This window comes from Acomys minous (assembly GCF_964271855.1).
Source record: "Acomys minous genome assembly, chromosome: 17".
Taxonomy (NCBI): domain Eukaryota; kingdom Metazoa; phylum Chordata; class Mammalia; order Rodentia; family Muridae; genus Acomys; species Acomys minous.
This window is the reverse complement of record NC_140500.1, coordinates 3,922,498-3,950,005: the sequence shown is the minus strand read 5'-3', so window position 1 is coordinate 3,950,005 and position 27,508 is coordinate 3,922,498. Positions and strand designations below refer to the sequence as shown.

The window sequence follows — 27,508 nt, the reverse complement described above, 5'->3', positions numbered from 1 at the left end:
CTATGGTTTTCTTTAACAAGCATTCCTGTAGCCATGTGGAAATACAAATGACTTTGTACCAACTCCTTTTTAGAACACCCTAGCTAGACTTAAGACATTAAGACTCTTATCTCTTTTAGAACTATTATTAAATGGTTATTACTTTAGCAAATCAAATTTGGAATCTATAACAGATTAGGAAAAAAAGAAAATAAGGTATAGCTCTTTCACAGTGAGCAGCCCTGTCATGAAGTCAAGTGAGAGGCTTTCGTAAGATCAAATCCCACAGCCATTGAGGAAAAGAACTCAGCTGCTTCTGATGTTGCCTTGGGCTACATCCTCTTTGTGGTGTTCACAGCAGCTCTTCCTGTGTCTGAATCTTAAGGTTCTAAATATAACTCAGATGCAGGATGCTGGTCTGAATTCACCTTTGTATTTTGGGAAAAGATACTTTTTGTGTTTTATAATTTTCTTTGATAAATCTTGTAGGAGTGTGTGTGTGTGTGTGTGAGAGAGAGACACACACACACACACACACACACACACACACACAAAGAGAGAGAGAGAGACAGAGAGACACAGGGAGACAGAGACGGGGAGACAGAGACGGGGAGACAGAGACGGGGAGACAGAGACGGGGAGACAGAGACGGGGAGACAGAGACGAGGAGACAGAGACGGGGAGACAGAGACGGGGAGACAGAGACGGGGAGACAGAGAGAGCGCGCACGAGTGCATTTGCTACAGCACACATATGAACCTCAGAGGACAGTTGTCAAGACTGGGCCCTCAGCTTAGCCTCACCGAAGCAGGTGTCTCTGGTCTTCTCTGCTGCTTTGCTGTGCACCCCAGGCTTGCTGGCCTGTGAGCCTCTGGGCAGGTTCTCCTGTCTCTGCCTCCCATCTCTCTTCAGGGACATGGATCCTATGTGATGTCAATTAAAAGTAAACATCACAGCTGTTGCTAGTGGACATGAACTCTAGGGAAGTGATGATCTGTGGTTATGTGAGCTTAGCTGAGCTGAAATAGTGCTTCCCAGAAGTCCTTTGTTTGTAAGGTTGTATGTTATGTTTGCAGGAGATATTTTCATGACATTTGGATAACTGATGGCATGAAGTAGTGGTCACTTTGTTTGGAAGGCGCAGGTGACAGGTACCACAATGGGTCCCCCTGGACTCTTGGCGTCTGGCTGGCCCTCCAGCCCTCAGGGGACATCTTCCTTTATCACTCTCTGGTCCTGGGCTGGAGGCGCATACGGTTCATGGAGAGGTCGCCAGCTTCACGTTCAGGCCACTACACTGTGGACGACAACTCCAGTTCACCTTCCTGGCTCACGGCTCCTGCTAAATGCCCCAGCCCCAGGCCTTCTGGCCACCTGCCAGCCCTGCTGACTGACAGAGGTGGCTAGAGACCCCCGGTCAGGAGCAGAAGCAGCAGCACCCTGAGCTTGTCACCCTCCTTATGCTAACTATGGTGTCTAAGCTGACCCTAAATCTTTTAGGCCGTGTTTGCCACAGTTACTTTGATTCTCTGATAAGACAATAACTGCTATTCATACATCATATGTTCAGGCCTTACTTTACAGTATGATGGTCAAAGAATCTTATCTGCATATAATGCTGAGGAGACTCACATCGAAAGAGTGAGGAAGCTGGGCACAGTGGTGCACGCCTGTAATCCCAGCACTCAAGGAGGCAAAGGCAGGTGGATCTCCGTGAGTTCAAGGCCAGCCTGGTCTACAAAGCTAATACAGGACAGCCAGGGCTACACAGAGAAATCCTGTCTCGGGGGTGGGGGTGGGCAAAAAGGTATTGACATAGAGAAAGGAGGCTATGATAGCCCCAAATGAAGGCAGATAAAAAAAGCAAAGCAAAACAAACAAATGTCGCAAGGCCAAAGGCAGGTGTTGGGGGCATAGCTTCACTGTCGCCTGTTACAAACCAGTTCAGTGAGCAAGCCTGAATGAGGCATTGCACCTGAGAAACCCTTACTCTGGAAGCCAAAGCAGGTGGGCCTCTGCGTTTGAAGCTGTGTAGTCCAGTGAGTTTTAGGCCAGCAAGGGCTATAAAGTGAAATCCCCCCCCCCAAAAAAAACCAAACCCCAGAGGGTTTCAGCAAAGCCTACTCTAGTCTGGGGTGTCTTTGTCAGTAACAGACACTGTATGACTCTGTGGCCTGTCCAGTGGGGGAGGGCCCCAGGAGACACTGACAACCTCGCTTCTAGCTTGGGGTTATTTTCTGAACACAAGTCCTCCTGAGACCTCCTCAGGACACCCAGATGACCAGCCAGAGGCTATGTCTGGGAACTTGCCCATTACCTCCCTGTGTGTGCACAGACTTACTGAGGGTGCCAGGCGCTCTGACTGGAAGAGGAACCCACTTCCCATCCTCGCCTGAGCCACCTTTCCTCTGACTGGAGCAAACTAAAGCAGACCTCGCCACACTGCTTCAAGGAACTGGAAAACACTCAAACAGCAAAGAGATGTATTCAGCCTGCGTGTGACTCACCCCACCTGGGCAGACTTGAGCTGCAGAAGGCTGAGCTTTGTTCTAAGAGTGGTTTTCACCCTTCCTAGCGCTGTGGCCCTTTAATTCAGTTCCTCACGTTGTGGTGACCCCAGCCATGAAATTATTTTTGTTGCTACTTTATAACCTGTTAATTTTGCTATTCATATGAATTGTAGTATAAATATATCTGTGTTTTCTGATGGTCTTAGGTAGCCCCTGTGAAAGTGTCATTTGACCCCCACAGGTTGAAAACTGTCCTAAGGGGGACACGGAGTGCTTCTGGGAATCTTGTGTGGAGATTTGGCCAGTTCCCAACAAACCCTGGGGTCCATACTGTGTGAGCTGTGTTTTCTGTCTCTCAGTCTTGCTGTGTGAAATAGCGATGATTACGATGCCCTTTTCACACCAGTACAGGAATTCTTCAGAAACATAGCAAGAGATGAATAAGGCACACACAAGATACAAACTCACTTTATTAATATTAACTTATAAGTTATCCAGTCCTGACAGTATGTTAGAATCACCTTTTAAAAAGACAATACAGGCATTCTCTATTGCTAGAGGAAAGAGAGTCCATTTGGTGAGGTGAGCACCGGCACGGACACCTCATAAGTTATTCAAGTCTGTGGGGACACTCCAGTTCTGAGGTGTGTGTGCCTGCAGTTGCTTCCGGAGGCCTGTTCTCACGTGCACTGGTTCTGTTTGATTTTAGCATTGTGTTGTCCTGTACGTGAGACTTTTACCAGTGGTTACTTCAGAGGCAGCAGCAGGTGAGTAGAGGGCCTTGGGCAGCCTCAGGCAGTTTCTGAAATCTGGAATTGGCTGCCACACTGTGAAAATAGAGAGCTTAGCATGGCTTCCACAGCCTTCCCACCTCCTGCTCAGGGCAAGAGCCTCAGAGCGGCCCACAGCTTAGCTCTTCACCTGGTTCCCTCAGACATCTGGTCTGGATTTAAGACGCCTGCCCCCCTGGGGCTGACCGTGTCTCATCTCACCGTGGTCTAGAAGGGTCTCCAAGCCAGAGGACTACAATAAGTATTGCAATATAGCTCTGAAACAGCTGTCAGGTATATGTCATCTATTGGCTACTACTGTTCACACAGCCTGGCTGTCTGCATGTTTAAGGGCTCTGAGCTGTGAGGCCCACTGCTATGCAGCAGTTACCTCCTCTGATCCACTGGGTCCCTGGAGATGAGCCCTTCCTACCCCTTTCCCGTCAGATGGCATCCTGGGAAGTGAAGCCCTATCTTAGTCTTCCCTAAGCCTCTTCTCACACTCAGTTCCAGGGACGGAGTCACACCACACTACAGTTTATAATTAAACAACTACAATGTTTAGAAGGCAGCCACAAGTCTGAGCTGTGAGCTGGGAATATAGGGCTTGGTAGAATATCAGCTCTGTTCAAATAAATTAGCTTCCTGATGGTATCAGCAGTCTACCTGAAAGTGTGATCTTTATCCACATGGGGAAGGAAAATGGCAGGTTCAGGAGAACAAGCCCTTTGTGAGAACTTTCTAAAAGGTAGAAACACCATCTTTGCACGCGCGCGCACACACACACACACTCACACACACACTCACACACACACTCACACACACACACACTCACACACACACACACACACACAATGGGTCAGTATTATATCTCTAGCCAGTGCAAGGCTCTAATCTCAAGCAATTAATAATTTAGAAAATATCTTTGATTAAAGTCTTGAGCCGCCAAGTGGAACACACAGATGAACAAACCCTTGTGCATATTAAAAATAGGATTCAGTGGGAGCTGTGACTTGCAACCAATATGGATTTTAATAACCTAAATTAAAAAAACAACCCTCCCTAGCATAGAAGTCAGAGGTGACTGCATTTTTAACATAGCTATATACATATGAGGACACCAACTATACCCAACTCCGGTCAAATAATCCAGCTGCATTAATTAACAAACATACATAGCAAATACAAACTTGTAACCAGACATCAAATTTCCTCATTTTTAACATCTCTAGATTCAGTATCCTAGAAAGTGCCTTTTGTTTTGATTTTTTTGTTTTTGTTTTTTTAATTTTGTTTTATAATCTTCAATCATGCAGAGGGAAAGGAATAAAGAAAAATGCAGCTGAGAAAAATTTTAATTTTGACATAGTGAGAGTCTCATTGGGTGAAAGTGTTTGGGTATTTCCCACAGAAGAAACCACAGTATTGAACAGAGAGGAGCTGGCACAACAGCCGGAAGGTTGGTCATGCCAGCCGGAAGCAGCTCCTGCCTCTTCCTGCTGCCCAGCGCACTGTACTGTTATCAGATACTGTCACAGCATTTATGGCCTTCAGTTTTAAAAATGGATGCCTTAATCTAATTTTGATAACACCATTAAAAACATTTTTTTTTGGTGTGTGTTTATAGTTTAAGGTTTTAGCAAAGAATTAAGGATAACTGTCCATGGATCTCTGACAAGGGTCAAAGGTCAGTGCGGCACTGCCTTAGAACACTTCAAGTCAAGGACATCAGCATCCTCCCCTTCAGGCTAAGAGAAGCACTGTCCTGTTGAAGATTGGGTCTTAATTTTGTGTGGTCCTAGTGCATGTGAGTCAAGTACCAGTAACATTAGTTAGAAAGTGCAGCTCGCTGGTCCCGTAGCTGTATCTACGGAGTAGAAGGTAGGCCAGGCAGGTTTCCTGCTGAGTCTACACAGACCCAGGATTTGAACTTTGCATTTTAGAAGTCAACAGCTAGAACTATATTGAATCACCCTGAAGCTTTACAAATCGTTGTAACAAACTCCACGTGGCCCCTCGGTGCCTGAGAGTTTAATCCGGAGGGCAGAGGGTGTCTCCAAAGCCTGGCTAGAATGTAGTGTGCTGGCCCGTGGCTCCTCTCCACAAAACAGTGCTCACACTTTCAACTTGTCTCTTGTGCCTCAAATAGTCTCCAAAAATGATCTATGCACCCAGGTTGTTCTCTCCCTTGACAAATTCTGGTTGCATTGATTCAACGTGAAAACACTTCTGGGGAAGGAGTTACGGTCTGCCTACGTTTTGGAAAGCCACTACTCTTAATGGTCTTAAATACGCCATTGAAATGTCCCGTGTTCCTGTATAGTAGATACATTTCTTAAGTTTCCCTGCTGCAGCTGCAGAGATAGCAAACACCCAGGGCCCTCAAGCACCACAAATAAAAATCAACTTGCTTTGACCCATGCTTTTGAAAGGCTGGGACACAAGAGTAAGTTTCTCAATGTTCGCTGTCACCTCTGCGTCTTTGCCTTTATTAATACCTGTATATTTTAATAGCATATGCACTCAAAACATCACTTCCTGGGTCTTCCAGCCAAGCTTCTCTTCTTCAGGCCTTCCTTGATCACAAGCGCATTCTTAGCCAGTTGGATGAGAACTTCCTTCTGCACAGACCCCGCAGAGTCCTGGAGACTGTGACCCTGATACAGTTACGTTTTCAGTGTGTGGGGTGTGAACTCCGAAGCACCAAGTGTGTAGCGCTCCAAGCCCGTCAGGTTTCACGTCATAAAGAAACTGTCCGGTAATATGTAAGGTTCGGAGGCTTCATGACATTTCTTTTTCAATTCTCCTTTTTAATCTTTTAATTTTTTTTTTTCTTAGTCAGACTTAGACACCAAAGTGTGGCTTCCTGTCTCACTGGCTCGGAGTGCTACAACTCAAAGAGAGAAATTCCAACAAGCCATGACGGAGGCAGGCTGCAGTCAGCATGTGGGAGACAAGTCCAAGGCCTATGGATTGAGCAGGGAGGTCTGCTGCTCCCCCCTCCCCCTCCCCGGGCCAGGCTGGTTACTTCCTGCGGCACGGAGAGCCTTGTGCCCTGTGCTGTTGTTTTGTTTTGTTTTAGCTCGAGTCTTCTCAGGCATGAAAACAGTTATGGATTGTTCTGGGAGCTAAATGGCTCAGGGTCTTGGCACTTGGTTGTTTTTTAGCTTTCCAACAATAGCCACTGTTCCCTCTCTCCCTCCCTCTCCATCCGATGAGGCAGGCATCTGATGAAAGGCTGGTCACGGCGTGCCCCCATGGTGTCAGTGCGGTGGCATGTGATGGTTCACATGGGGTGTGTTTGATCCGAGGAAGCCGAGCCTCTGCTTGTTCTTCCTTTGTTCTGTCATCTGGAGAGAGAGAGAGAGAGAGCACGCACGCTTGTGTTCAGCTGGTGTTCTTAATCCCTCCCCAGTGCCCAGGGCCACGGATGCCTTATCTTCCTCAGGAATACACTGTCTGGTTCCATGCGGAATATATATCACCACAAAGGAATTTGTTTTAAAAAGTAAATTACCATAGAGGTAGGAAGGAAGATCAAGTCTTCTCTCCATGGCTAGGAAACAGATCTGTTGTGTTTTTACTGCCCTTGCTGTAATTATTTCACAGTGGCCAACGGGCCTGGCCATACTGTTTTATGAGTGCTAAAAGGGTTGGCTGGGACAGTACAGTGGCAGCCATCAGTCAATACCTGCCTTTCCGATGAGTTTGGAAATCCAAAGCCCAGCAAGAAATGATATATTGCCAAGAGCAAAGAGGCCCCTCCCTGTCTGTCCGCAGAGGAGAGGTGGAGGGGGGGTGCCCCCTTGCTGAGATGCCATCACACAGCTCACAGAGGTGGGTGGCTCACGCCCGCATCCCCTACGCCCCCTGCCCCGCGCTCCCCACCTGCTCCTTCAGCTCGGCCAGCTGCCCCGAGAGCTGCTTCACCAGGCTCATGGTGGACTCCAGCTTCTCCTGCAGGTTCCGGATCTCGTTTTGCTCCGTGTCGCCTTCGTTGCTGACGAGTGACATGGCTCGCATCCGAGGAAACCAGTCCAAATTCTTCTCCTGCGAGAAAACAAATGTGCAGGCACCAGGTAGTGAGTGTGGGGAAGAAACCAGGGGCCACTACAAAGGATGTTTCCCAGGATTTACTACTATTGAAATTGAGTCAGCGCCTCTCCTGGACATGTGGTGCAGCTCTGGAATCCTTCCCTCTGGCAGGAGGAGGACCTCTTGGAGTTCAAGGCCAGTATGGGCTGTATGGTGGCTTTCAGACCAGCCCGGGCCACACAGCAGGAGTGTCTCTAGTTCTTTGAGTATATACACCAAAAGGTCCCTCTCTGGCCAGCGGCAGGAAGAGGCAGGATTGGAGTCAAGGAGTTAAGACTCTGGTCCTGATGGTTTGGGAAAGACCTTGTCAGCAATGACTTCATCTAGGCTCACAGGTGGCGCTAGATGAAGCATATCGGAGCCACTGCGCAGCCTGTGGGCATCCTGTGGTTCTGATGGAGGACGGGGCAGGGTATGGGAGCCACTGCGCAGCCTGTGGGCATCCTGTGGTTCTGATGGAGGACGGGGCAGGGTATGGGAGCCACCGCGCAGCCTGTGGGCCTCCTGTGGTTCTGATGGAGGATGGGGCATGGATCTCGTGGTACCAGGAGTGGACTGAGTATGATGGAGGGGGAGGGAGTAAGGGAGGGGGGGAGGAGAGAGAGAGAGTAGGAGGTTGGTAGAAGAAGGTTTCAGTTCCAGCCGCTCACGCTGGGTCCCTGCCCTCAGCGTCTGCTAAGGTTCTTTACCAGCTCTGTGGCCTCTGGCCCCGTGCGGGAGAGAGGTGAGTGGGAGGCCACTGCCTGTGGTTATCCTGTCTGTTCCCTTGGAAGCACTGTATTTCAGTCTGGTGACTTCCCCCGATGGCAATAGCTGGTGCCACTTCCGCTATTTTCTAGGCAGACTGGGTGTGTCCTGTGTGTGTGTATTTCCCCTCTGTCCTGGTAGACTCCCATATGTCTCGAGAACTCTGCCTAATGGCGAATACTAGAGAGTCACTGTGCCTAACTTAGCATGGAGTTTTCAAACAATCTTCATGTGTTCTGCAAGGTAAATTGTCCCCCGTCTCTGGAGGGTTAATTCCCCGTGTCGGAGCCAGGATCTCAAGCCTTTGCACCGCAGACATGGTAGGTGTGGCCCCACCTGCCTGCCTGCCTGCTTCTGTGGTCTTCCATCTGTCACCCCTTCAGGTAAATCCTGGGAAATGGCTGAGAAAACCTCTTCCCTGGGAGCCTCCAACCACAGGGCCATCTGAGCCCTCTCTTGCCCCCAAGTGCCGTGGGGAGGTGTCTTTGTGCGGCCATTTCCATGTTGACCATACTGGCCCTTGGCATAGGGGGGCTGTGTGTGTGTGTGTGTGTGTGTGTGTGTGTGTGTGTGTGTGTGTGAGAGAGAGAGAGAGAGAGAGAAGAGAGAGAGAGAGAGAGAGAGAGAGAGAGAGAGAGAGAGAGAGAGAGAGAGATCGATTACAGGGCAAACTACCACAGTCAGTTCTTTCCTTTCATCATGTGGGTCTCCTGGGGACCAAACTCAGATCCTCAGCTTTGGCAGCAAGCATTCTGATATGCTGTCCCTGACAGATGGCGTTAGGACTGAAATCTTCCAAAGCTGGGGTGATGTGAAGGCAATAACCTTAGCATCACCTTTTCTAACTTCCAGATTCTTGGGATGCCTCCTGCAGAGTCCCTGACGTCATCTTGAAGGTGACTGGCTCAGCTGCCACTGGGCAGCCAGCAACGTCTGAGATGACTGTACAAGAGGGACCCTCTGTCCTCTCCCAGGCATTAGAGGGCAGTGGAGCACGAAGCGGGCTGCTAGGACACTACCCCACTAAGAGGTTAAAGGAGTGATCACTTCATGTCAGAGTCCTAGAAATCGCTGGCTCTTCTTCTGGGATGAGTGTGTGGGCAACAGTGGCCGCCACTGAGAAACTGTCTGGGCCAAGAAAGTCATATCCAGGGAGAGGAGAGGAGGTGGGAAGAGTTTGGGGGAATAAAAATGCATGATATTTCAGGGAAATGGGTGGAACTGGATCATTAAGAGAAATAATCTAGAGTCAAAGATGACTATGTTGTGTGCTCTATCATAGGAAGAATCTATACACATGTACACATACTTGTACATATGTTATGCATACATAAAAGCAGAAAGGGGACCACAAGAAGATAAGTAGGGGGGTTATTAAGGCAGGGTGGGAACAGAAGAGGGACACGTGTGCCTTGGAAGAGCAGGAGTTCCCCAGGGGCAGAAGTGTTGGGGTGCCTCAGGTGACACAGAGTCAGATGATCCCAAAGTGAGGGAAGATGAGGATGCCGTTTCAGGGATCAGAGGCAGAATGTCCTCAGCAGAGAACATAATAAGATGGAGTGTGTGAAGCCACCCTTACAGAAAGGCTCCTGCAGGCAGGCACCCAGCTGGCTCAGTCACGTCCAAGGCTGCCTGCTTTTGGGGGAACAATGGCAGCTCTTTCTCTGCGGCTGCCCCTGGAGCCGCAGGGGCCACGGGACACTCGCTGTCCACTCTGCGGCTGCATTAGTGCCTTTGTTGACTCAGTCCTTTCATGATTCCTGTGCCCCGTGCTTGGCACTGGGGAACAATGGTGAGCAACACCCAGCCCGGGCCTCGCGCCCCTCCAATCCACAGCCAGTCACAGATGACAAAGGCAAGGAAACGCCATGGTGAGGAGATGCCGGGGAGGAAAGATGGTCTGTCCCCAGCCTCTGGGTTCCAGTCTCTCCCTTCACAAACTGTGGGTTTTTCTGGCTAGTCTATTTGTTATGTTTCTCCCTCCACCTGTATGCCAGCTGACTGTAATCTTTAATGAAGACATATGGGTCATGGGTCGTTGTCCAATGTTCAGAATTAAGAAAGGCTGGGATTCCTTGCCTCTCATCCCTAGGCAGGGAGTCTAGAGCTTTTTATCCCCAATTTCCACCCATTTCTGCTGTACCCACTTAGGCTTTGATCTAGGCAGGTGCTAGATTTCTACCATCAACTGTGCCCATACCCATGACCTCGAGATTCACCTTCTCCCAGGAGGGGCCCCACACCCACCATGCGACTGCATTAGGCTCCAGGATGAAATGCCCTGGGCCTGCCTTCCCTCACCCCATTCCTCCAGGAATTCAAGACTAGCATAGCCCACTGCACCGGTACCTATTGTCTCAAGAAAAATTCTGACCCCTGACCTCTGGGCTTAGCTTGTGGTGAGTTAAGTCTACTTCTGATAACCGATTTGAACCTCAACACTGAATCACCCAAAGACAGCCCTTAGCCCCATACAGCAGCTGATCAAATCATGTGACAAATTGGGATGATCAAACACAGTACTTCCACCACAAACACCACCAACAACCCTACTCCAAATGCCTAAATCCCATTGTAAACACAGATAAAGTAAGTATCAAAAATTAGTACATCCACTGTAATGTCCCCTAAGAAGAGTGACTTAGATGATATAAGATAAATAATCAAATCAAAATAATAAAAAGTATCAAAGAATTCAAAGAGGAGGTGAATGAATGCCAGATTGAAGACTGTAAAAACACAGTTTGATAAAATAACAAAACAATTCAAGACATGAAAATAGAATTTAATAAAGAGGAAAAGCCAAAATTAAATGAAGCTTGAAGTGCAAAATTTATTAAACATTTCAGAGGAAAGTCTTGGCAATAGATCGGATCATGTGGAAGAGAGAATATCAGCTCTTAAAGACAGCATAGAGGAATTAGATCAGTCAAAGGAAATGTCAAATCCCCCACAGCTCTAAGAACAGAACATGGAGGAACCAATTCTATAGAAAGAAAGATTCAACCTATAGAATAATAAGTATAGTAGGAAAAGAGACCCAGGTCAAAGGAAGAGAAAATATTTTCAACAAGATTATAGAATAAAAACCCCCTAATTCAAGAAGGTCCAACAGGTATACACAGAACACCAAATAGACAGGACCAGAAAAATTCCTTACATCATATAGTCAAAAAATCTGAGTCTCATGCAAAGGCAGGATCTTTAGAATAAGAGTAAATTTTCCAGTGGAGACTAATGAGAGCTAGAAGGGACTTTCATAATGTGTGCTACAAGTTATGAAAGACCACAGATGCCAGCACAGACTATTATTATACCCAGCAAAACTAGCAGAGTAAACATTTGCAGGAAAGCACAAAACCAAACACTGAATCAAAAGAGGTCAATAGGACACCATGAATTCAACAAAATGACAGAAATTAATACATACTTCAACAATAGTTCTTAATATTAAATGATAATAGAATTAATTTGTTATAAACTCCCAAATAAATAAAAATAGACTAACAGATTGGATCAAAAATTCCTTTTTCTGTCTCCAACGGCATGCATCTGGGCCAGTAACAGACACCACCTTAGGGACAGAAGATCCAAGTAAATAGAGCCAAGATCAAAGCAGGTATAGCTATTGCAGTATTTGACAAAATAGATTTTAAATTAAAACTAGTCAGAAGAAATACATAGGGGCGTATTATCCTCATCAAAGGAAAGCCCAGCAGAGGATATCACAGTCTTAAACATATATGCATTAAACACAAGGACACACAACTTCATAAAAGAAACACTATTAAAACCACAGATCAACCCCAAAACAATAATGCTGGCTGATTTCAATACTCCACTCTCACAAACATATGGGCATGTGGAAAAAGAAGGAACCTCTATAGTCCAATGACATCCATAGAATAACTACAACTCTAGATTTTCCTATAAAACAGACCACACATTAGGACACAACGCAAGTCTCAACAAACATAGGGAGACTTAGGTCATGTCCTGAATGGTATCTGGTCACTGTGAAATAAGCCGGATATCAATGACAATAGAAGTGACACAAAGTACACAAGCTCAGGGAAACCGAACAACGTACATATGTCTGAATCAACGTTAAGTAAATGAAGCAAGAAGGAAATTTAAAAATTCTTAGAGCTGAATGAAAATAAAAACGCAACATTAGCAAAATGTACATAAGGAGAGCTGCCGCATGAGAGACGTTTACAGCACCGTGTGCTTACAGCAAAGGTTGAGATCTCAGGCTAACAACTTAATGATGCAATGCGAAGGCCTTGGAGAAAGAACAGTAACAAAAAGAAAACAGACCGGAAGAGATGCTCAGAAGTCAAAGCTGAAATTAATGGCATAGAATGAAAATAAATACAAAGAATAGATAAAAACAAGGAGTTATTTCAAGAGATATACATGATGGATAAACTCTTTAGCCGAAGTAACCAAACTAATTAGAAAGGATCCAAATTAATGAGAGAGGAAAAGGGAGGCACTACAACAGAAACTGAAGAAATTGAGACTCATTCAAATATACTTTAAAAATCTATATTCCACCAAACTGGAAAAATGTAAAAGAAATGGATGAATTTCTAGATATATATGGTCTGCCAAAATTAAAGATGAATTACATTATTTAAGTAATTAAGTGAGAGAGAAACAGTAATTAAAAGGTCTCCCAACCATAAAGCCCAAGCCAGATGAAGTCATAGAATTCTACTAGACCTTTAAAGAAAAGCTAACACCAATTCTCATCAAAGCGTCCTACAAAATGAAAATGGAAGGAACATTTATGAGTTTCTTTCATGAGACTAGTATTGTTTTGATACCAAAACCCAACACGGGACAGGCTTGAACTCATTGGTGTAAGAAAAGACCTATGAACAGCAACGTGATAGTAGAAGGCTTTGCTTCCAGCAATAGTAAGTGAGACCGTCACGGCGAAGGTGCCATCACTCAAATGAAGAGACAGCCCACAGCCTGGGAAAACATCTTCACCAGCTACACCTCCAACACAGTGTTAACATCGAGATATGTAAGTCACTCAAAAATTAAACATCAAGAAAACCTAACTTTTAAAATAGGGCACAAAACTAAACAGAGGGAAAAAAATTAAACACAAACATGTGAGGAATTTAAAAAATACTCAATATCCATGCAAGTTAAAACTACTTAGAGATTTCATGTAAGCAGGGTCAGAGTGGTTAAAGTCAATAAACAAATGCTGACAGATGGTAACATGAGACCTGGCCATGGGGACACTCACTCTCTGCTGGAGGGTGGCACACTGGGGCAGCCACTATGGAAATAAGTGTGGAGGTTCCTCGAAAAGCTGGTAGAAGAACTATCATATGATCCAGATATTCTGGTCCTGGGCACAAGTGCAAAGGACTTCATGTCTTACATGAGATATCTATGAAAAGTATCAAAGAACTAATAAAAATTTTTAAATATAATAAAATAATTAAATTTAAAAATAAGGTTTTTTTAAAAGTATCTTTTTCACAAAAAAAAAATGACCTTAAACACAAATATTGCATATGCTTTTGGGTATTGGTTTTGGTTTTCTGTTGAAAACAGCTTGTGACAAACCAGCCAGACTTCCCTCTCTCTGCTTTACTTTTCTGCAAGGAAGTTTGCTTTTCTCTAAGGGGGGTGTGGGTGGCGATGGCGATGTTCTTACCCTAAGCCAGGCCTGACTTCCTGCAGGGCTCACCTGCACAGTGCCCTCCTCCTGCTAACCTGTGCTGTGCTCACTGGCTAAAGCAGGGGTCTGATTTCACTCTACGTGGCGTACCTCATGGTCACACACATGGCTCTTAGAGTCCCAGGCTGACCCTGGTTTAGTCAATATGAAATCATTTCCTCATTTCACCAGAACTGAAGACATGTGGCCATAGGGCAGCCTAAAGTCGGGGAAGAAGATTAGCTTCCAGACTCCAAGGCTGCACAGTTGATCCTTCCCAATAACTTAGTGGGATACAGAGCTTCTAGAGGTTTCTAAAATGCAAGGCTTATAGGTGAACTTGTCATTTCTGAGATGTTCGTTCAGGACCCAAAAATCCTTGTGCTAGGGCTAATTTTTATAATAGTGTGTTTGTCTGGGAGACTGGAGGAACAATCAACAAGAGGGTGGAAAAAATATATTTCTGAGTCCTTTTACTAGTGGGTCACTGTGACCCACTGATGTCGACAGCTGTTCAGTCATACACTTAGTGCCACTTAGAGACCCCCTGTGTGGTGTTCACATTTGGTGTTTTCAAGTGATGTTTCATTTGTGGAGCAATTGAAGGGCACTGGTTGAAGAGATGGGACACCTGGGGTTTGGCTTTATCATAGCCAAAGTCATCTCCTGTGTGGGGCAGACGGGCATCTTACTCTCGTTTACCTGTGAGACTAGACTGACTCCCTAGACATGTCTGTACCCTTCCCTGCCTGGCATTTTATGAGCCATGAATGCACGGGAAAGCTTTGAGATTCAAATGGCTGCAAACAGCCTTGAGCCTGTCAAAGAGCAAGCACACAGGGCTAAGGATAGAAGCAAGCTTGAATCCCAGAGCCCAATCCCAAAGCGTGTGTGCACACATGTCTGTGTGCGTGTGTATCCAGCACTCGGACTAGAAAGCGTAGGACCCTGCAGGGTGATGGTAGGTGTGCTCTCCATTGATCGGTATTTGCTCCACTCTGGACATGACCAGAGGGAGGGCTCAGGTGCTCCCAGACCTCTTGATTCTGAGTTGACCACAACCTTGGCATCACAAAAAGAGCATGCTTTGCCATGTCAGAATGAGACTAAGAAGTAATTAATGACTGGTTTGGGTCAACCAAACACTGAGAATTTGTCTTTTTAGAAACCTATTAGCATGCACGAAACATCACCTGTGTGTGAGCTGAAGGAAATGAAGTTCTGACTTGTAACACGGAACAGACCCCACCTGCCTTCCAAATGCCTGGCGTTTAGTCATGTTGTGACCAATACCCACAATTCCACAGAACAGGGATTGCTATGATCTCTCACCATGGCCTGCAATACGGAGGCAAGCTTACTCACTTGCTCAAGGCCACAGAAGGGTGAGTGGCTGAGCCAGGCTTTGGTTGTCTGGGCATCTTTTATCATTCTGTCTTGCCTGAACTGCTCTCTGTGTCTGATGCAGGCACCGGTGCTTTGCTGCTACGGAAGCTGAGGTACAGGAATGGCAGGTTTAAGGCCTGGCCCAGCCACAGAGTGAGCTCAACCTGGGAAAGTTGGTGGGACTCTCAAAATAGAAACAGAAAATGGGTGGGGAGCTGGCTCAGCTTCCTGGTGCCTGCCGACAGGCATGAGGCCCTAGATTCAGTCCCCAGCTCCAAAAAGCCTGCCCAGCCTGGAAACACACCGGGAAGAACAAACCACACAGAGACCTTTGAAACTGGGATCCTGGGGCTACTTGTCCAGGGTGTGCTGCAGGGTCATTTACTGAAGATCAGGGGCACATGTCACGCCAGTCCTGCCTCACAGAGCCACATGTGGGGGAGGAGGGCAAAACAGTGGAGGTTTAGTGCAGTTTGGCAGAGGCTTTCAGATGTTGCCAACAGGAAACACACAGAATCACAGAATGCACGTTGCTCTGCAATTCTAACTCACCATCAGATGAGTGTCAACTAACCATCTGAAGAGCATTGACTAACCATCTGAAGAGCATTGACTAACCATCTGAAGAGCATTCACTAACCATCTGATGAGCATTGACTAACCATCTGATGAGCATTCACTAACCATCTGATGAGCGTCGACTAACCATCTGATGAGCATTGCCTAACCACCTGATGAGCATTTACTAACCACCTGATGAGCATCGACTAACCATCTGATGAGCATTGACTAACCATCTGATGAGCATTCACTAACCACCTGATGAGCATCGACTAACCATCTGATGAGCATTCACTAACCACCTGATGAGCATCGACTAACCACCTGATGAGCATCGACTAACCATCTGATGAGCATCGACTAACCATCTGATGAGCATCGACTAACCATCTGATGAGCATCGACTAACCATCTGATGAGCATTGACTAACCATCTGATGAGCATTGACTAACCATCTGATGAGCATTGACTAACCATCTGATGAGCATCGACTAACCATCTGATGAGCATCGACTAACCATCTGATGAGCATCGACTAACCATCTGATGAGCATCGACTAACCACCTGATGAGCATCGACTAACCATCTGATGAGCATTCACTAACCATCTGATGAGCATTGACTAACCATCTGATGAGCATTGACTAACCATCTGATGAGCATTCACTAACCATCTGATGAGCATTGACTAACCATCTGATGAGCATTCACTAACCATCTGATGAGCGTCGACTAACCATCTGATGAGCATTGCCTAACCACCTGATGAGCATTTACTAACCACCTGATGAGCATCGACTAACCATCTGATGAGCATTCACTAACCACCTGATGAGCATCGACTAACCATCTGATGTGCATTCACTAACCACCTGATGAGCATCGACTAACCACCTGATGAGCATCGACTAACCATCTGATGAGCATCGACTAACCATCTGATGAGCATCGACTAACCATCTGATGAGCATTGACTAACCATCTGATGAGCATTGACTAACCATCTGATGAGCATTGACTAACCATCTGATGAGCATTGACTAACCATCTGATGAGCATTGACTAACCATCTGATGAGCATCGACTAACCATCTGATGAGCATCGACTAACCATCTGATGAGCATCGACTAACCACCTGATGAGCATCGACTAACCATCTGATGAGCATTGACTAACCATCTGATGAGCATTGACTAACCATCTGATGAGCATTCACTAACCATCTGATGAGCATTGACTAACCATCTGATGAGCGTCGACTAACCATCTGATGAGCATTGACTAACCATCTGATGAGCATTCACTAACCATCTGATGAGCATTCACTAACCATCTGATGAGCGTCGACTAACCATCTGATGAGCGTCGACTAACCATCTGATGAGCGTGGACTAACCATCTGATGAGCATTGACTAACCATCTGATGAGCATTGACTAACCATCTGATGAGCATTCACTAACCACCTGATGAGCATCGACTAACCATCTGATGAGCATTGACTAACCATCTGATGAGCATTGACTAACCATCTGATGAGCATCGACTAACCATCTGATGAGCATCGACTAACCACCTGATGAGCGTTGACTAACCATCTGATGAGCGTGGACTAACCATCTGATGAGCATTGACTAACCATCTGATGAGCATCGACTAACCATCTGATGAGCATCGACTAACCACCTGATGAGCATTGACTAACCATCTGATGAGCATTCACTAACCATCTGATGAGCATTGACTAACCATCTGATGAGCATTGACTAACCATCTGATGAGCATCGACTAACCACCTGATGAGCATCGACTAACCACCTGATGAGCATTGACTAACCATCTGATGAGCGTGGACTAACCATCTGATGAGCGTGGACTAACCATCTGATGAGCATCGACTAACCATCTGATGAGCATTGACTAACCATCTGATGAGCATTGACTAACCATCTGATGAGCATTGACTAACCATCTGATGAGCATCGACTAACCATCTGATGAGCATCGACTAACCATCTGATGAGCATCGACTAACCACCTGATGAGCATTGACTAACCATCTGATGAGCATTCACTAACCATCTGATGAGCATTGACTAACCATCTGATGAGCATTGACTAACCATCTGATGAGCATTCACTAACCATCTGATGAGCATTCACTAACCATCTGATGAGCATTCACTAACCATCTGATGAGCGTCGACTAACCATCTGATGAGCGTCGACTAACCATCTGATGAGCGTGGACTAACCATCTGATGAGCATTGACTAACCATCTGATGAGCATTCACTAACCACCTGATGAGCATCGACTAACCATCTGATGAGCATCGACTAACCATCTGATGAGCATTGACTAACCATCTGATGAGCATTGACTAACCATCTGATGAGCATCGACTAACCACCTGATGAGCATCGACTAACCACCTGATGAGCATTGACTAACCATCTGATGAGCGTGGACTAACCATCTGATGAGCGTGGACTAACCATCTGATGAGCATTGACTAACCATCTGATGAGCATTGACTAACCATCTGATGAGCATTGACTAACCATCTGATGAGCATTGACTAACCATCTAATGAGCATCAACTAACCATCTGATGAGCATTGACTAACCACCTGATGAGCATTGACTAACCATCTGATGAGCATCGACTAACCATCTGACATCTCCTTGCAGCTTCCACTCACTAAGGCTGTGCTCAGTGGGCTCCCAGGAGACCATTTTCTTAGTTGCCATCCTAAACTGGGCTCCGCATTCCTAACTATGTTTCCCATCATAAAATTCATTTGCAAAGACTCATAGAACAGAGAGAAAAGTACCACAGATGCAGGTAAAATGACAGACGGACAGATGGAGTTCCCAGACCACATGGTTTGAGCACAGTGAACCCCCCATCCTCAGATGACAACTGGCAGCTGTCCTGAGAAGTGAGGTTACTCCAAGTAGGACATGAGAAGACACTTCAAAAGATGAAGCCACATTCTGGACTTCCCTGGGCACATGTGGGATGGAAAGAAGAAGGTGGTGTGTGCCTTTCCAGAAGCAGGAGGCTGTCCTTCTGGACAGTGACCTCAAGCTGAGCATAGCTTTAACACGCTTAATCACAAAAGACAGGCCTTGGCGGGCAGGAGTCACAGCTATGCACGGCAGAGTCTCATACATGTGCCACACGGATGGCTTCCACTGCTCTGCAGCTCTAATTTTGCTGCAATTTAACAAGTAAGCTTTCCATATATAAGGCAAGACCAGTCAGCTTTCATATACTTGATACACTTGGTTTTTTAAAGCATCTCACTGATTAATTGCTTTTATGGAAAATTACCACCCAATAGGACACTTTAAAAATCTAGACACAGCTGAAGTATTTTCTTTCTGTAAAGCTTGCTTTGGACACAGGATGGAGCTGGTCAGGTGCAATATTTTTAGTTTTGTTTTTGTTTTTTGTTTTTCATGATAGCGGTCTGTGTGTGGCCCTTGCTGTCCTGGACTCACTTTGTAGACCAGGCTGTCCTCGAACTCACAGAGATCCACCTGCTTCTGCCTCCCTGAGTGCTAGGATTAAAGAAAGGCATGTGCCACCACGTTTAACCAGATGTGATCTTATAATGCCTTGTTGTTGTTGTTGTTGTTGTGTTTGTTTGGGTTTTTGTTTGTTTGTTTTGTTTGTTTTTGTTTTTGTGGTTGGACACAGGTGCTCATATCTGTAGAGCACAGAGCCCATCTGAGAGGCTTAACATATTAACCAATTCTTTACCTGCTGCCGGTTGAAATCTACCCTGTTGCCTCTCCAGTGCATCTGTGCCATCTTCAGGGCTGAGGGTGTCTACATACACATTAGAGCTGCCACAGGGGCATGGCCCCTTTCTAAACATATTTCTCCACCATTTTGGTTTAGTCTATCCATGTATTCCTCTATGGACACATGGGTACAATAAACAGCGTGATGGGTCTTTGTTTCTTCCTAAGACAGTAGCCGCAAATTTTTATGGTGTCCCACATGACAGAGGTGAGTTGGCTCTCAGGAGCCCCAGGATTGCCTCCCGACCTTTCCCCGTTTGTCCTAATGAGCCAAATCAAGGTGAGGTCCTAGAATGACGAATGCACATGACCCCAGAATCAGGATTTCTAGGCCAACCCAACCAACCTCTGTGCTGATGACTGAGCTCAATCCTGTGGCCGCTGATTTAACCAGATCTAGGTACAAAGCCCCTAGTGAAACAGGACGCTGGTTGACTAAGAGCAAGATGTAAAGTGTCAGATGTTCTATGCGTCCTCAGAGCGCACCCATGGGTGTTTCCATGCAGCTGCCCTCCCTGCTAGTATCCTTTACGACACAAAGGCAGCAGTCAGAACAGTGGGTTCAAAGTTCTTTGAGTAGTTAGAGCGAACTGCCAAACTTGACCCACAAATTATAGTCAGCCTTTCAGAATGTAGGTAGCCTGGGGACTCCCAAAGAACAGATGGGGTTGGATGACTTACTGGGGGTCCTCCCCTCTGAGTTACAGGTGACTGTACCCAAAGGGAACCACAGTTCACAAGTTGGGGTAGAAACTGGCCATCTGGCATTTATGTAGTCACCAGTTCACCAACCCCGTCTGTGCCAGCTGTTACACTGGCATGGGAGGCAGAGTATTTGTGGGAGAGACAGTTAGGAAATGGAAGGGCAGAAGGTTCAGGCCACTGAGTTAGCTGGGCACTTCCTTTGCCCTGCAGGTAGGAATAAATGGTAATAAACGGCAATATTGCAGAGAGCCACAGAGGATGAGACACACACAGCTGTAGCCGCTGCAGCTCAGACATGATCACACGAGGCAGGCAGGCTGGTTTGTTTCCTTGGTTGTTGGTTGGTTTTCGTGTTTTTCTTCCGGAATCCTGAGCAAGAACAAGATGCTGTTGGGTTGTGGGCTAAAGCCCACTCTGCCTGACAAGTTAGGGCTGATCTGAAATCCATTAGCCTGCCAGGGCTTTGAGGACTAAACCAGTTACTCTTGTGTGCTTTGCCCACTTCCTTGTCAGGACTGACTTTTCTGTATTATACACACAGATGGTATTGGTACTCCTCAAAAACTAAAGCACCAGCGAGTGCTCATGCACACGCACCACAAACACAGACAGACAGACAGACAGACAGACAGACAGACAGACAGAGTATGTCTATCTCTTTCATTCTTTCTGGAGAGAACGGCAGGGGGCAGATGGCCTGCCTGCTCAGTCCTTGCCTTTTCCACAGCTCAGCCACCGCCTGCCCCACATTACATCACCACGACTCCCGGGTAAAGGACTCCAGTTAGAGAGAGAAGAAAGCTGGTGCTGACTGGGGAGACCCACCTGCAACTCCCACTTTCACACCTCAAGAACTGTTCGATCGTTCTGACAGTGGGTAAATAACACCCAGGTTTTGGGGCTCCTACCAGCATTTAAGAACACGCTGGAAAGAGCTGCGGGGGGGGGGGGTGCAGTGGTAGTGGAAGGATGCTTATTCATACTCTGCTTTTGGTGGGAGGAGAAGAGGGCAGAGCTGGGGCAGGCAGAGTAGGTATGTCATGTGGCACCATATGGTTATGGCAAAACACCCAGAGAGTGGGAGGTAGGCCCTGTCACCGCCTCATGGGATTATGATGTCCCACAAATTAACACATTTTCAGAGACGTGAATAAGGAGTCACCCTGGCATGCCCTTTGCAGTTTCCCCATGTCACTTGCAACTTGGGACTTTCAGAGGGTTCTCTGTCCACTCGGCCCCACCCTCTGCTTGCTGAGTCAGGATGAGGCCAGGTATTTCTTCTGTGTCGCCTAAACACTTTTTACCAGTTTTGAAAACATAAATTCCTCATTGTCACACTTTCAAAATCTGCTCCTGAGAAGGCTGCCAGAGGGCACAGGGACGCTATTTTTGTCTCCGTTCTTTGCAAGGGCTGTTGGCAGAAAGAGGGCTGTCACTCAGGCCTGGCCTCTTCACATACTGGGACCATTGATTTGAATGGAATGTTGAGGCTTTGTTCTGGGGTTCCATACTGGAAATCCTCCTGTACTTCCTCCTTCATTGTTCACGATTCCCAGGGGAGCCCCAGAGGGCCATTTGCAGTCCCCAAGTCCGCAGGCTCCAGCTGGTGAACAGCACTAGAAGCTCGGACCTCATGGCTTGGCCACAACTTTGTGACTTGAAATTAGATTCTAGGAGATGTCTGCATTTTGACCCAGTTTGTGGCTTCTGCATGCAGACCGTGCATGCATGGCTACTTCAGAGTTGACATGCAGACCATGCATGCATGGCTACTTCAGAGCTGACACGCAGACCGTGCATGCATGGCTACTTCAGAGCTGACACGCAGACCGTGCATGCGTGGCTACTTCAGAGCTGACATGCAAAGGCTCATTAGTGGCCTCAAAAATAGGATTTATTAGAATTTAAAACTTATCACCAGAATGTAAAATGGATCATGTCACCAGTGTTAGCAGCCAAGACCTCCTAGGCCCCATGGAACTCAAATTTCTCTTCGGCTCCCCAGTAGCTGTCTCTTCAGGCAGTGAGCCTCAGCGCAGACACCAGCACTGGCCTTGCTTCATTCTACGACTAAGATTTGCTGGAGCTGGTCATCTTTGCATGACCATCTTTGCGTCTTTTTAAAAAGACATTGTTAATTATCACCTTAAAATTTAATATTTTGCAGGCTCTTCTAGCGGACCCAGTTTCAATTCCCAGGCACTCATTCGGTGGCCGGTAAAGAGCTTAATCCAGTTCCAGGGGACCCGACACCCTCTCCTGGCCTCATGGGCACCAGGCATATATACATGTGATGTGTATATGCAGGCAAAAATCCATACACATAAAGCAAACTTTTTAATTTTTCAGTTTTTCTTCCTTCTTTTTTTCTTTTTAAAAAATTAATATGGTTGCTTACACCACACAGTGCCCTGAACAATGTCCGGTTAACTGCGCTGGGTGTCGGGTACATGGGCGTGCCTGCTGGAACCGTCGCAACATGGGTGCCCAGCAATGTTCAACAGACAGGCTACGACGCGCGGTCCCTGATCAGAGCTATGGGCTTTCATCGCGCACGGCCAGTGTCTCCTCTTCTCCATTCTTCAGGCTGATCTTTGTTTACCTTGTCCCCTGCCTCATAATTCCTTTTAAATTTGCTTAAAGAGCTGGTGACACTCGCAGCACACTCAGCGTGAGATCATATAAACGGCCCGCAGCTACTAACCAGGGCCGATGATGGCTTAATTATTATAACCTAAGATAGAGGTGTATTTAAGGTAGCATGAAATAAATTAAAATATAGAGTATTCATCTTAGAAGTCTCTTCCTTTTCCATTCCCTTTTCTTTTTTCTTCTCTTTTCTCTTCCCCTTTCTTCCCTTTTTTCCCTTCCCTGAGTACTCTGGGGCTGAGCCTAGGGCATCACACACGCCAAGCCTTAGTTACACCACCGAACCACGTCATCACGGGAGCCCCTGAGTACCAAGTCCAGCAGGCACACTGGAAGGAAGGTTTGCTTTGCCAAACAAACATTTTATGTGCAACATTTTAGTAAGACCGGTATATAAAGTGAAACAAAGTATTTTGATGCGCGCCACCAGACTAAACAGTAAAATTAGAAAAGATCTTACCTACACAGACTGCTATTTCCTGCAAAGTGGGGGCCTATGAGGTGCACATAGTTGATGTCACATGCGGTGGAAACCTTGTACCCACCAACCTCACTTGAAACACAACCTCCTGTTACCCCCCTGTTCACGGCAGTCAAGCCGAGTGTAGTGGATGTTAGTGTGTTGTGCTGGCTGCACAAGGGCAGGGGCCTTATTTGCTGCTGTTCCAGGGCAGGTGCCAGCAGAACATGGGCCACGTGCTTGGTAACTCGTGACAGAACGGACTAGATTTCACAAGGCCAAGGCAGGTGCAGCTGTTTCTAGTGATCTCAGAGCTAGTGCGTGGTAGAGCTGGGGTGGGGGGGAGGGGGGTGGAGGGAGTGGGGGAGGGGGTGAAGGGGTGGGGGAGTTTGGGGGTGGGGGTTTGGGGGATGGAAGGGTGTGAGGAGGGATGGGAGGGTGTGAGGTGGGGTTGGGGAATTTGGGGGGTGGGGGTTTGGGGGGCTGGGGATTGGGGGTAGGAGGTGGGGGGTTTGGGGGAATGGGAAGGTGGGGGTTTGGGGTGCTGGGGGATTAAGGGGGAGATTGGGGGGATGCACAGCATCCTGGCCTCCTCCACATGCCTGCAACTCGTCTCCGTCTGCTCCACTAAACACGCAACCCACACAGCCTGACAGCTCCCAGGCCCCCAATCTCTGCTCATTAAGCAACTTTCTGGCTGTATCCTGGCTCCTCTGGGGGTGAAATACAATGGCTGGCTGTGTACTGGCTGGAAAAGATCACTTGCTTTGCTGAGTCAAGGACACTCTGGCGTATCTACACACTGCCTTCCAAGCCTGGCGAGGGGACCCCTAGCCATTTCATTCTGTGTGCCTGATAGCGTCTAGGATCAAAGCTGGCAAAGGCTGGCACAATATCTGCGCCTTGTCACCTGAGAGAGCCTGTGGCATGGTGCTGTTCCAGAGAGACCATCTGCCGCTTTGCACGGCGGCCTCCCTGGGTGGTTTATTTTTAGCAAGGCAGTGCTCTGACTACAGGTATCTGGTGTCGTTCGGGAACGGCCGTGAGGAACATGAACTGTGAGCTGAGGCTGAGAGCACCCCGACTTTGTGTGAACACAATTACAGGCCACAGCTTTATTTCAGGGCTCTCTGGCAAGGTTCATGTGGGTTCGCTCAGCCAGCCAAACCATCTTCACGTCGACTGCAGGAGCCCAGAACACCAACAGCACTACAGAGGATGGATGCCATGGGAACCTTGATGACTCAAAGCTAGGCAGCTAGTGCTGTTTTTGCTTCTGTAGAACAGTGAGCATCTCTAATCCACGCAGACTTAAGAACTGGCTCCCGAAGCTTCAATAAGATATTTTATTTTCTGAGACCAAATATTTTTACTTATATTTTTTTCTTTTTTTTATGTGTATGGTGTATATGTATAACCTCGTGTGTGTGTGTGTGTGTGTGTGTGTGTGTGTGTGTGTGTGTGTGTGTGTGTATGTGGTGTGCACTAGCACCCATGACCAGGTGTACCCAAGGGTGAGTTAGGAATCTACCTCTATGGCTCTTTCACCATACTTTGTGAGGCAAGGCCTCTCAGTCACACCCATAGCTCACTGATGGCTCTGCTTCTCAGCCTGCAGGCTCTGGGGAACCTATGTCTCCATCATTTGAGGCTGAAATTGCAGGTGAGCCACCTGGGTCACCATGCACACGTGGCATTTACATGCATTCTGGGGCTCTGAACTCAGGTCGTGTTGTTTGGGTGGTGGATGTTTTAACTACTGAGGCCTCTCCCCATCTCGGAAACCTGAATTTTTTCCTATGGCATACTGCATCCTTGTGACACTGAGAGACACTGTATTAAGTAAGCACCTCAAGCTAACATGCCAAACTCTTAGGCTTCTTTACCACCGCGCATGCAAATTTATAATGCTTTATGTCTTAAAATAAAATTTTGTTTGACCAAATGTCCCTGTTGTGTGCTGGAGCATCTTCTGGGTATAATCCAAGGAGTGAAATGGCTGGGTCTTGAGGAAGCTCTATTCCCAGTTTTCTGAGATGGCGCCAGACAGATTTCCAAAGCGGCTGCACTAGCCTGCATTGCCACCAGCAATGAAGGAGTGTTCCTCTTTCTCCACATCCTCGCCAGCCATGTGGTGCCACTTGATTTTTTTATCTTAGCCATTCTGATGGGTGTAAGATGGAATCTCAGAGTTGTTTTGATTTGCATTTCTCTGATGACTAAAGATGTTGAACATTTATTTAAGTGTTTCTCAGTCATTCAATATTCCTCTCTTGAGAATTCTCTTTAATTCTGAGACCCATTTCTCAATTTTGGTGGTGTTTAATTTCTTGAGTTCTTTATATATTTTGGATATTAGACCTTTGTCAGATGCAGGGTTGGTGAAGATCTTTTCCCAGTCTGTAGGGTGTTGCTTTGTTCTGTTGACAGTGCCTCCTGCCTTACAGAAGCTTCTCAGCCTCATGAGGTTCCATTTATTAATTGTTGACCTTAGAGCCTGGGCTGTTGGTGTTCTGTTCAGGAAGTTGTCTTCTGCGCCAATGTGTTCCAGGTCCTTCCCCATTTTTCCTTCTAACCAATTTAGTGTCTCTGGTTTTATGTTGAAGTCTTTAATCTACTTGGACTTGAGTTTTGTGTGTGGTGACAAATATGAGTCCAATTGCATTTTTCTATATGTTCATAGCAGTCTTATTGATAATAGCCAGAACATGGAAACAGCCTAAGTGTCCCTCAGTAGAAGAATGGATAAAGAAACTGTGGTACATTTACACTATGGAATACTACTCAGCTATTAAAAACAAGGAATTTCTGAAATCTGTGGACAAATGGATTGAACTAGAAATGATCATAATGAGTGAGTTAACCCAGAAGCAGAAAGACTCAAATGGTATATACTCACTTATATCTGGACACTAGCCCAAGGGGCATGTCCCATGAAAGTCTTCACTTACCAGGAAAGTGGGATAGAGGTGAGGACATCCTATTGGGACTCTAGGTGAGAGAAATATAGGAGATGGGGAAATAGAAGGATCCAGAGGGTCCTAGAAACCTACAAGAAGAACACTATGATGGGCGGATCTGGGCCCATGGGTTCTGCTCGAACTATGGCACCAACCAAGGACAATACATGCAGTGAGCATCAAACCCCTACCCAGATCTAGCCAAGGGACAGGACATTCTCCACAGTTAAGTGGAGAGTGGGGGCTGACTTTCACAGGAACTCTGGTGCCCCATATTTGGCCATGTCCCCCTTCATGGGGAGGCCTGGTGGCACTCAGAGGAAGGATAGCAGAATACCAAGAAGAGACTTGATACCCTAGCATCATATTCAGGGGGAGGAGGTCCCCCTCAGTCACAGTCATAGGGAAGGGGAATGGGGTGAAAGCAGGAGGGAGGGAAGAATGGGAGGATGCACGGGATGGGATAGCAATTGATATGTAATATGAATGATTTTATTTCTCAATAAAAGAAAATTTTTTTGAAAAAAATAATTTTTTGTGTTTTATTAGTAAGTTTCTATTACTGTGCCAAAACACCATAACCAAGGCCACCTATAAAAGGCATTTAATTGGCCTATGGCTTCAGGAGTTGAGAGTCCATGATGCCATGAAGGCACAGTGGCAGGAACAGCTAAGAGCTCACATCTTAGTTGGAAAATAGGAGGTGGAGATCGTCTGAGAATAGATCCAGTCTTTTCGAAACATCAAGGTCCACCCCCAGTGACACACCTCCTCAAATAAGGCCACACCTCCTAATCCTTCCCAAACAGTTCCACCTATTGTGGACCAAGTATTCAAACATCTGAACCTATAGGGACCACCACACATGTGCTTAGTCTAGAAATTAAGATGTAATTAGAAATTAAGATATAATAAACTGAAAAATTACCTCGTGTGCGTGTGTGTGTGTGTGTGTGTGTGTGTGTGTGTGTGTGCATGCTCATATGTGTGTGGGTGCACAAGTGTGGGTGGGGGTTCACGTGGGTGTGTGCAGACAAGACATCAGCTTTAGCCATCATTCCTCAGGTGCCATCTGCCTTGTCTTTGGGTTTTGTTTTGAGACAGGGTCTGTCGTTGGCCTAGAACTCACTGGGTGAGCAAGGCTGGCTGGCCAGCAAGCCACAGGGACCAGCTCTTCTCT

At 46.6% G+C, this 27,508-nt stretch overlaps 1 protein-coding gene and 1 long non-coding RNA gene across 3 annotated transcripts in view; one reads left to right on the top strand and one right to left on the bottom strand.

Annotated features, from left to right (window-relative positions):
* LOC311587737 overlaps nucleotides 1-27,508 on the top strand; it is a 269,462-nt gene that overhangs the window by 142,757 nt on the left and 99,197 nt on the right. The gene's annotated exons all lie outside the window — the stretch shown is intronic.
* The window catches only part of ITPR2 (inositol 1,4,5-trisphosphate receptor type 2), a 409,555-nt gene continuing 384,988 nt past the window's right edge, over nucleotides 2,942-27,508 (bottom strand). For both annotated transcript variants that reach the window (XM_084764875.1, XM_084764876.1), the window contains exons 56-57: nucleotides 7,148-7,309; nucleotides 2,942-6,609 (exon numbers count right to left, since the gene is read on the bottom strand). In XM_084764875.1, the coding sequence (XP_084621001.1) occupies nucleotides 6,523-6,609; nucleotides 7,148-7,309 (249 nt within the window). In that variant the 3' untranslated portion in view covers nucleotides 2,942-6,522. The remainder of the gene's footprint in view (nucleotides 6,610-7,147; nucleotides 7,310-27,508) is intronic.